Source organism: Eurytemora carolleeae, unplaced genomic scaffold (assembly GCF_000591075.1).
Source record: "Eurytemora carolleeae unplaced genomic scaffold, Eaff_2.0 scaffold406, whole genome shotgun sequence".
NCBI classification, from domain to species: domain Eukaryota; kingdom Metazoa; phylum Arthropoda; class Copepoda; order Calanoida; family Temoridae; genus Eurytemora; species Eurytemora carolleeae.
The window spans coordinates 11,086-22,499 of record NW_019396308.1 but is presented as its reverse complement, the minus strand read 5'-3'; the positions used below and the strand labels follow the sequence as shown (position 1 = coordinate 22,499).

At 32.1% G+C, this 11,414-nt stretch overlaps 2 protein-coding genes across 2 annotated transcripts in view; both read right to left on the bottom strand.

The window, feature by feature from the left end:
• LOC111700661 (uncharacterized) overlaps positions 1-11,414 on the bottom strand; it is a 24,682-nt gene that overhangs the window by 4,730 nt on the left and 8,538 nt on the right. Inside the window, exon 9 of the mRNA XM_023471646.1 lies at positions 10,807-10,813. Coding sequence (XP_023327414.1) covers positions 10,807-10,813 — 7 coding nt within the window. The remainder of the gene's footprint in view (positions 1-10,806; positions 10,814-11,414) is intronic.
• LOC111700660 (arylsulfatase B) lies at positions 8,296-10,226 on the bottom strand. The gene has a single exon (XM_023471644.1). It carries the CDS (start codon positions 10,187-10,189, stop codon positions 8,321-8,323), a length of 1,869 nt encoding a protein of 622 aa, XP_023327412.1. The 5' UTR covers positions 10,190-10,226; the 3' UTR covers positions 8,296-8,320.

Here is an 11,414-nt window from a genome sequence, read left to right as displayed (position 1 = left end):
TATGAAATATCAACTATATATAAATGTGGCGAAAGATAATCGATGACTATAGGTTGTAATATCTGAATGATTTGTTTGAAATTAAATTGATTTTTTTACGGTCTAAGTCGTATGTTCCAACTTCCTCAATTTGTATGGGCGCTACGCTCTTCGGTATAAGACGTCTTTATCAATTTTCTCCTTATAGACGCAACAGATAGAAATAAGATTAGTAGCGATCAAAAGCGCTTTTTTATCGCATTAAGTCTATACCCCCTTTCATTTTTCGCGAACACTCCCTTTAATAAGAGAAGAACTAAGGAGACATGGAAAGGGGTTGCATACATTATTCTAAGATGTATCAGGACACATCATTAACCATGTCATTTACTGAGAATAGACAACAGTTAGTTACCAGTCAAGTCCGGCCTCCCTGTGTAAAATGAGCACAAAAACCCTTTTCCTCTTTAGAGAGCTTTATTTAATCGTTGAAGTAAACCAGAGATAGGTTAGTTATAAGTAAGAAAATAATTTTCAGGAGAAATATTTCAAAATCTCTAAAAATAGAGGTTGTGGGAATATTTCCCCCCAAGAAAAAAGAAAAAGGAAAGTTTCACATTTATTGCTTACATTACTGTTAATACAACTGGTGGTGAATTTTTAGCATTTTATACATTGCCCAGTCCGTGAGACCTGATGAGCATTATATATCTACTACTTGTTTGTGAGGTAAACTTACCAGGAAAACTCCCGCCACCAGCTGATGTCCGTACATATCTGGAAGACGACCTAGCCAACGTACAGTGCCCAGACAAGCATCCTCTTCATCCCTATGGAAATACATAGAGGATGTGTATGTATTGTATACTGTACAAACGATAAAATTGCAAACATTTGTTAAATTGAAGAATCAAGGAATACTAGATTAGAAAATATCTGTTTTTGTCTAATTTAGTCAATTCAAAATATTTTACTCGGAAAGTTTAGATTCTTTGTCAAAAGTTTAACTTCTATTTTTTTGATAAAGTTCCAAACGAAGTTTACTTTAAAATATCTAGTGTCCTGCAAAGAAACCAGGGTGTTTTTATGGAAACGTTTTTGTACTGCAAACTTGTTTTACTTGAGAAAGTTCAATGTGTTGCAAACCGTAAAATAGATGTTTACCTAGGAATGTTTAGTGCAAGGTTAACCTGGGAGTCTTTAGTGTACTGCAAACCGTTTGTTTACCTAGGAATGTTAGACGTGCTGTAAACCATTTGTTTACCAAGGAATGTGTATTGCACGGCAAACCAACCCGGGTGTTAACATGAAATGTTTGTGTACTGCAAATTTGATTTACCTGGGAAATTTTAAAGTGCTTCAAACCGTTTGTTCACCCGGGAATGTTTAGTGTACTGCACACTGGTTGTTTACCTGGGAATGTTTAGTGTACTACAAATGTTTATCTAGGAATTTTTAGTGTACTGCAAACCGGTTGTCTATTAAGGAATGTTTAATGTGCTGTAAACCAGTTGTTTACCTGGGAATGTTTATTGTACTGCAAACCGGTTGTTCACTTGGGAATGTTTATTGTACTGCAAACTGTTTGTTTACCTGGGAATGTTTATTGTACTGCAAACTGTTTGTTTACCTGGGAATGTTTATTGTACTGCAAACTGTTTGTTTACCTGGGAATGTGTGCTATCCTGTCTCCAATGAGAAAGGGAGGTCCCAGCATCCAGTCTTCAAAGCTCATCTTCAATCAACTGCAATAAAAAAATAATTGAATGAATTTCATCATATAATCTAAAGATAATTTCAATGCTTTTTATTATTTTCATTCAAGAAGAAAAATTGGTTTTAATAATGGTATTTCAACAATTTTTGTTGTTTTCACTGTTGCCTGCAGTTAAAATTCAAATTCCGTTTTACCAAATTTCAAATAACCTTATCACGATTGGTTTTATTCGGATCACTGCAAAACTTCTTGATTTTTCAACTTCATAATTGAAGTCGAATTTAGCCAACTTTTATTTTATGCATAGAGTCGGTTAATGACTGTCAATTGGCAGGTCGGTGTTTCAAAAAAATACTAATTTGAAAATCCCTTGAAAAATTAATGTGGAAAGATTTGTCACATAGATTAAAGAAATGCATATGTTGTAACATTTTTCCGAATAACCTTTTGAATTTTTTGAAAACCTCCCTTGCACCCTAATCATGAAAGTGAGAGATCTATTTTGTCAATGAGTAGGCCTTAAAAAGTTGTAGTATCTCAAACTCGATATATACCCCCCCCCCGCCATTTATAATCAGACCAAAATATTCCAATCGTAGTAGGGTTACCGATTTATTATGAATTGTGATATAATATTGTACTGTTTTACATACTTTGCATTTTTTTCAACTGTTTTGTTTGTTTGTTAATTTGACATGTTTATGTCAAGATGTCTGTTTAGTAAATCTAGTATTTTGCATCTGTTTCAATAAACATCTCTTGGGCTAGCTCTAACATGCGGAAATATGTACAGTCAGATTCTTTAAATATGTTTAACATTTGTTTTCGGGCTAGTCGGCCAAACGGCTGGACCGATTGGGCTGACATGTTTTGTGGACGCTTATGGGTGGGCGGGTACCGGGGGGTGTTATAGGCTAAAAAATAAATTTTTTTCTTCAAATTTTTATTTTTTTCGAACAAAATTTTTCAAAATTTAAAAAAAAATTTCTAAATTTTCCAAAAAAAATTTTATTCAAATTTTTTTTTAAAACTTTTACAAAAAAAATTGTCAACGCCGGGCCCTTCAGCTAGTTTAATCATAATGTAATAAGAATTTAAACTATAATTTCATAAGTTAAAATTATATTTGATTTCTCGAATGTACAACAATTTTATGACAGTTAGAAAAATGGAAAAATGCTTGATTTTCTCGTAAAATATGTCTTTTCGCGAATTTACATGTTTTGACATGGCGGATTTGCAATTTTAGATTTGATATGTAGGAAAACTCAGCAACACATTTGAAATTGGATTTTCTTAGATGAAATTGGATCAGTTAAAAAAATTTTTTTTTAATTTATTAACAAATATTTCTTCATATAATGATCAAGGAAACCCTACTATTGGCTGAACTAATTTAATTTCAATAAATGTTTCGGAATTATTAACATTTTTAAAAAATTATGAAAAATAATCAGTGTGTTTTAGATTCCTTACATTCAGTTTTTATTTTAAAGTGAGAGAAGAGTCTTCTTGAGTAAGAAAGTTTACAATGGTTACAAAAATTCATTCATTGGTAGCTGTTTTGCTTTCTGTAAATTAAAGGGACTGTAAGGCGTAATTTCGAGTAACCCTTTATGCGGAGATGGCAATGCCTGATTACTAAAATTAAGCTTTTTTGAGGACAGAGTTTTGTTTTTAAAAAGGATAGTATAAATGTAATTTCAAGTGACCCTAAAACCATTTGCAACGGTTGTTATTTAGAACAATTTTCAAAAAACGAAGATATTATCAACATTTGCTTAAAATAGAGGGTCAATCTTAAAAATAAAACAACACATGCACCTCTGCTTCTTTAGTAAAAGTAAATTGAACCTATATGAAGCATAAAGTCTGACCGCGTCAACCTTGTTACACCGGCTAGTCCTGTCCATAGAGCTAGATTCAGTACAAACTGGGACCGGAAAGGTTGACCGGGCTCGGAAATTCAAATGCACTACGGCTGCCGTGAACAGTCCCTTTATTTTATGGTGGCGTGAAGCCCACCAAATTCTACTGTTTACAGAAAATGAATATCTCAAATTTTATGTCAAAAACATATCTTTATAATTCTAATCTTTTTAGATTCTTAAGTTATTTATTTTTTCGGTCTTTAAACTTTTAATGTAATTTTTGATTATTAATCCTTTAAAAAAATGTATCTTTTAGTGTTAATAAAAATTGTTTTAAATTGACGGGGTTTAAAAATGTCACAAAAGCTGTCTCACAAATAATTCCCTTTCTTTATCTTCATTTTTATTAGTTTATTTCGTATTTAATCTGTTGCTTTTCGCTTTGTTTTTGCCTTAAAACTCTTCGATCTATTTATTCATAAAGTGCAATTTTTCGATTAAATCCTCTCGAAAAATATATATTTATCTAGTTTTATTATGAATTGTTTTTAAGTTGACGGGGTTTAGGAATGTTAGACAAGCTTTTGTTTTGTTTATTGAATATTTAAATTAGCTCAATGTTCTTCGTAATGAACTATAGCCTCCCAAATAATTTTCTTTTCTTCGAACTTCATTTTTTCGTTTTTTCTTTCTTTTGCATTTGATCCTTTGTTTTAATCTTAAAACTTTTGCTTCTACATTTCATTATTTTTTGGTCTTTATTGATTCATCAAATGCAATATTCCAATTAAATTTTCTCAATAAATGTATCATTTAATTTACTCTCAGACAAATTAGAATCAATGGAAGTTTAAACCCCCCCGGAATAAACTCGAATTATTTTTATTATTTATTATTATTTTTGAAAGGGAATAAATGAAAATTATTGCACACCAAAACACCAGCTTTTTATGAAGGAATTCTCTTTTTCTAAAATATGAAAAAGAAAAACTTCCTATTTTGAATTTTACATATGAACAAAAGCTGTTGTTTAATATGAAAATTGAATATTTAAATTAGCTCCATGTTTTTCTTAATGAACTTTGTCTTCTCTAATAATTTCCACCCATAGATATGCAAGAATGTATATCTATGTTTCCACCTAAACGGCTTTCTCTTCGAGGTCTGACACTTTGATGAGACAAATCTTTTTGAATAAAAGAATGCATATTTCCTTTTAAACTTTCTTTGAACAAATATACAATATCCAATTATGAGAAAACAAAGTCACATGAGCGGGGAAAAAAGATAAAATTCGGTGATGGTGATGGACCAAACCTCTGTAGAGTAAAAAGTAGATGTTAGTTCCACATTTATTGAAAATATATTTCGGTCTGGGTCGACCCTCGTCAGTTCTAATTATATAATAACCATCAAAATAGATAAAAAAAAATTTTAAATTTTTGTTTAAAATCGTTAGAAAATAAACAAACAAAAAAGATTATTCAAAATAAAAATTTGAGCTGTCAAATGGACATGAGGTAATTGGAAAAAAGATAGTTTTTTTCTTTGGGGGAGGGGAAGGGGTAAGAATCCCTCCACCCCCCTCCCGTGGAAAGTTGAGCCCTCTCCCTTGGACAAATTTCTATATAAAAGAGGGGGTTGGGCCGGGGGTAATAACAAATTAAAAAAAAAAACAATTTTAAATCTTGTATGAAAACAATTAAATCAAGTGCAACTTGTGAAACTAAAGTGTTCACTATCTTGAGAAAATATTCAGGAATTTAGCAGGACAAAGTGAAGTTTATAAAAATTATGCAATAAATGCCATCAGTAGTTCTCCACTTTTTCCTGCTTTAAAGGGTTTGTAAGTAACCCTACATTTAATGCAATGCCTAACTCACTACTGCTCTCTCATGAAACCTTAATCTGTTGTAGGGCGAAAAAGTCACTTAATCACTCTACAACGGGAAATATTATGTGTGATAAATTCCATCAAAATTGAATAAAAGAGGTTTTAGTTTTGTTACTTTTGCAGTTTTTAAAATTCTAAATAAACATACAAGTTGCACCGAATCTGGTAAAAGTGTTCAGTTAAGAAAGATTTTATATTTTCAATATAAGTAAAACTATTATTTACCTCTCTAAATTGACCTACTAACTTTAACTTATCTAACTTATCTAACTTTCATTATAATAAGCATGAAGAATAGAAACGCTTTCATTTCAAAAATGCGCTTTTATCAGTGTATATCAAATTTACTCTAAATCTCCCAAATGTTTCCTTATTTTCAAAAGTAACGAATCTTCAAGTATCAACTCAAATATATTTTATCAACTGTATTTAATTAGATATTATAAACTGCAGGATATGCATCCTGTCATATGTTAATATTGGGTTCAGGGTCATCATAGGCAATATGTAGAGCCATGGAGAAATTGTGTTATTTTATTATTTATTTATTGATATTTAGATACAGATATATAGGTAACTCATTAGAGAACCAAATATAGAACTAGATATAGAACCAGATATAGAACTATATAGAGAACGAGATAAAGAACTAGGTAAAGAACTAGATATATAACTAGATATAAAACTAGATATAGATCTAGATATAGAACAAGAAATAGAACTAATATAGAACTAGAACTAAAACTAGATGTAAAACTGATATAGAACTCGAGAACAAGATAGAGAACTAGATAGAGAACTAGATATAGAACTAGGTATAGAAATAAATAAAGAAATAGCTATAGAACTAAATATAGAACTAGATATAGAACTAGATATAGAACTAGATATAGAACTAGATATAGAACAAGAAATAGAACTATATATAGTTGTTGAACTAGTTATAGAACTATATAGAACTAGATATAGAACTAGAGAACTAGATATAGAACTAGATAGATATCTAGAGAACTAGATATAGCAATAGAAAACTAGGTATAGAGCTAGAAAGATAGATAATTGTGGGAAGGTAGCAGGTTGTGAGAATGAAAAGAGAATACCAATTATATTTAATGGTTTTTGTATAATATATATTCATACATTAAGGATACAGCAATAAAAAGAACAGAACGTTTTCTTATAATCAAAAGGTTTATTTCTGACTCTTTTTGATTATTTTATATTAAACAAAGTACGACATCCATTAGTTCTATACTGCACAACATACAACTTCCATAATTTCTATACTGCACAACTACAACATCCATTAGTTCAATACTCCACATCTACACTATTCATTAGTTATATACTGCACAACTACAACATCTATTAGTTCTATACAGCACAATTACAACATCCATTAGTTCTATACTGCAAAACGTCAACATCTATAAGTTCTATATACTGCACATCTACAACATTCATTAGTTCTACTCTGCACAACTACAACATCCATTAGTTCTTTACTGCACATCGTCAACATCCATTAGTTCTATGCTGCACATCTACACTATTCATTAGTTCTACTCTGCAAAACTACAACATTAATTAGTTCTATACTGCACATCTACACTATTTATTAGTTCTACTCTGCACAACTACAACATTAATTAGTTCTATGCTGCACAACTACACTATTCATTTATTCTATACTGCACTTCCTTTAGTTCTATACTCCACAACTATAACCTCTATTATTTCTCTACTGCACAACGTCAACATCTATTAGTTCTACTCTGCACAACTTCAACATTCATTAGTTCTATACTGCAGAACTACAACTTCCATTAGTTCTATACTCCACAACTATAAACTCCATTATTTCTCTACTGCACAACGTCAACATCTATTAGTTATACTCTGCACAACTACAACATTCATTAGTTCTATTCTGCACAACTACAACTTCCATTAGTTCTATACTGCACAACTACAACATCCATTAGTTATATACTGCACAACTACAACATCCATTAGTTATATACTACACAACTACAACATCCATTAGTTGTATACTACACAACTACATCATCCATTAGGTATATACTGCACAACTACTTCCATTAGTTATATACTGCACAACTACAACATCCATTAGTTATATACTACACAACTACAACATCAATTAGTTATACACTGCACAACTACAACAACTATTAGTTATATACTGCACAACTACATCATCCACGAGTTCTTTACTGCACAACGTCAAAATATATTAGTTCTATACTACACAACTACAACTTCCATTAGTTATATTCTGCACAACTACAACATCCATTAGTTATATACTGCACAACTACAACATCCATTAGTTATATACTGCACAACTACAACATCCATTAGTTATATACTGCACAACTACAACTTTCATTAGTTATATACTGCACAACTACAACTTCCATTAGTTATATACGCACAACTACAACATCCATTAGTTATATACTGCACAACTACAACATCCATTAGTTATATACTGCACAACTACAACTTTCATTAGTTATATACTGCACAACTACAACTTCCATTAGTTATATACTGCACAACTACAACTTCCATTAGTTATATACTGACAACTACAACTTCCATTAGTTATATACTGCACAACTACAACTTCCATTGGTTATATACTGCACAACTAAAACATCCATTAGTTCTATACTGCACTACTACAACATCTATTAGTTATATACTGCACAACTACAACATCTATTAGTTTTATACTGCACAACTATACCATTCATTATTTCTACTCTGTACAGATACAACATTCATATGATTTACTCCTTTAGTTCTAAGCTTAACACAAAATTATTTATTTTAAAACATGCGATTAATTACAAATTTCATTAGGTAAATTGGTAATACTAAATACACAATAGAGAATTGTATCATCATAGATATGATTTCTGGTCCTTGTTGATTAAACAATCTAACAAAGTCCTGAGTATCCGCCTCTTCCAAGTTAAAGTTATCCTCCAGGAAAGGTCCAAATGGAATAACTTCTGAGTGGTCAGATCCATAATGCCTCAGTTTAGCAATAGATCCAAATTGAGGACCAACAGGAGCTTTTTGATACAGCATATCTCCCCTAAACATGCTGGGCTGGTTCTTTATTTGCTCCTCAGCCTCTTCTAACAATGACCTAACTAGTTCGGGATGTTTAAAAGCCAAGTTAGTTAGTTCCCTGGGATCTTCCTCTAAGTTATACAGACCAACAGTTGGATATTCTGATGTGTGTTTCTTGATCCAGAATTCTAGATCAGAAGGGAAAGGTTTCTGCATAAGGCCCTCATCAGATCGTGTTGTAAATATATTTTTTACCCCACCAATGTTCTGAGAATCTATGAAAAGCCAGAGAATATACTGCATAAAGATGGTGTTGTGTGTGGGTGAGATGAAATCCATGGCACGAGTAATAATTTCAGATAGTTTATCCCTCCAATGCCCACCTTCAACCAACCAACCTGACTTGGTTTCATTGTAAATTCTATCAAAAATTAAAGGCAAGTAATGATGTCCTACTATTATTTTCCAAGGTCCTTTTCTGAATGCCTGACCATCTCTATCAATATCTCTGTGAATATGAACTGATTCACGAACTCCTGTTTTCTCTCGATTAGCTAAAGACTTGAGCTGATTTAGGCCATCAAGCTCAGAGCTTTTTTCTATTTTCTTTGTAGAATTTATCATCGCCATAAAGGTTGGAAAGAAGTCAGTAACATGAAACAATCCCTGAAAATCATAACCTTCTCCTAGCTGCTTTGGAGAATAAATGAAACCAGGAGCTCTTACTCCACCCTCCCACATTGTAGATTTACCACCTTTGAGTGGGTAGTTCAACGCTCCAGCATAAGGAACACCTCCATTGTCCGTAGAAAATGCTATAATAGTATTATCAAGCTCACCATTCTCCCTCAATACATCAATAATCTTGCCAAATCCTTCATCGATCCCCGCAACCATTGCACAGCTCATCATTCTTCTCCTGTTGGGTATATGCTTGCATTTATCTTGAAACCTTAGAGGAGCCTGGAGTGGATCATGAGGTGCAGGGTGGGAAAGGAAGAGGAAGAACGGACTGCTGGATTTGTCTTCCACGTGTTTAGTTACCACACGAAGTGCTTCTGCATTTAATAAATCTGTTGAATGTGTGACATTGTCAAATTCAGCTTCAAAATCTCTCCAAAAGTCATATCTTCCAGCTCCACATTGTTTTGTGTAGTGGTTGAATCCCCCACCTAGCAGTCCGTAGAAGTGTTTAAATCCTCTATTTCTAGGATGATACTTTTTCATACTGTTTCCCAGGTGCCATTTTCCAACTAGATAAGTTTCATATCCTTCTGATTCTAGGTGTTCAGCCATGGTGGGGTACTTTGGATCAAGTCCAGCAGGATTACCAGGTATGAGGGCAAGGTGGAGACCTACATTAGCAGCATAGCGTCCAGTCATTAGTGCAGCTCTGGTAGGTGTACATGTAGGATGCACATAGTAGTTAAATAATCTTACCGAGTCTGATGCTAATGCATCAATGTTGTCTGTGACAAATGGGGAGTCAGGGTTTCTAAACTTGACATCAGCAGACCCCATATCATCCGTTAACATAAAGATTATATTTGGCTGCTTCCCATGTACAGAGAAAAATTGTAAACAGAAGATAAAAAAACATTTTGAACCTGTTTGATTCATGGCTAGTTACACACTAAACATGTTGAATTAAGTTAAATAAAATGTTGATAAACTAAACTGTGTATTCTGTTACCTAAAGATAAGAATAGTAGAGTGCACAATTGTGCACAATTTAATCACATATTTTAAGAAGTATTCTATTCAGGGGGTAGTTGATTCCAAATCAAAACAGACAGTTTTTTGACAACTATGGAAGTAGCTTCCTCTAAATAAAACTATTGCCAAGTGGATGCTGTTTTGGAATGATTAGGTTTCAAATTCTAGAAAGAAAACGATTTTTCTTCTCTTGCCCTGAATTATCCCCCTCCCCCCTTGCCATAATAGATAAGATAAGATAAGATAAGATAAAGCTAATTATAACTTTATAACTTTACAAATATAAAAGCATTATTATCAAGATAATTTTAAAAATATTTTGTTCTTATCATTTAAATTACAATCGTTCATTCTTATAAAACAATTTTTTGATTTTTATAATTTGGCACAGTGGGGAGGCAATCTTGATTCTTTAAATCATTAATTAGTGGGGAGCTTTGTCTGATAAGTATACATACTATGTCAAGTTTTATATTTTGAAAACTAATAATTTTCAAATGTGGTTTCTCCACAAAAGTGACTTGCGCATTTCTACTGCAGGAAAATATATAGAAATTATCTTAATTATAACTTTTAAATTTAGAAAAACGACATTGAAATTACGCTGATGCAGTCTCTTTAAGTAAATATTCATCAAGATTATCCGTAGCAAGGAAGTTACAATGGGAACCTCCAAATAATTGTACTGCATACATTGTACTACATTAGGTTTCGGGGTCTGGTGTTTTCCTTGAGTCGGAATAAACTAAATTTGAGCAGTGTCTCAATTCAGCCAAAAACCGGTTTCAAATGAGCGCCAGCTTAAATCTTGAAACATTGCATACAAATCTAAGTGGAACCAACCACATTTGAGCCGTGTCTCAAATTTAATTTAAATTAAACAATTTTATTTCTAAATGAGAATATTTCTTATGAAAGTATCTGACACAAGTTATATAATTCATTTATGACTTTAACTAAAAAGGACTCTAATTTACCTACTTTTTGATGAACAACTTTTCCTTTAATTCAAGAATTTCCTTGATCGAGAATTTAATACAGTAGCAAAGAATGTATAGAAAAAAAACTTTGAAACTCTCCCATAGATATGTGAACTATTTTAGCTTTTTCTATAAGCAGAAGTACCCCC

Coding starts and splice junctions, on each gene's coding strand:
- LOC111700660 (XM_023471644.1), bottom strand. CDS start 10,189: ATGAATCAAACAGGTTCAAAATGTTTTTTTATCTTCTGTTTACAATTT.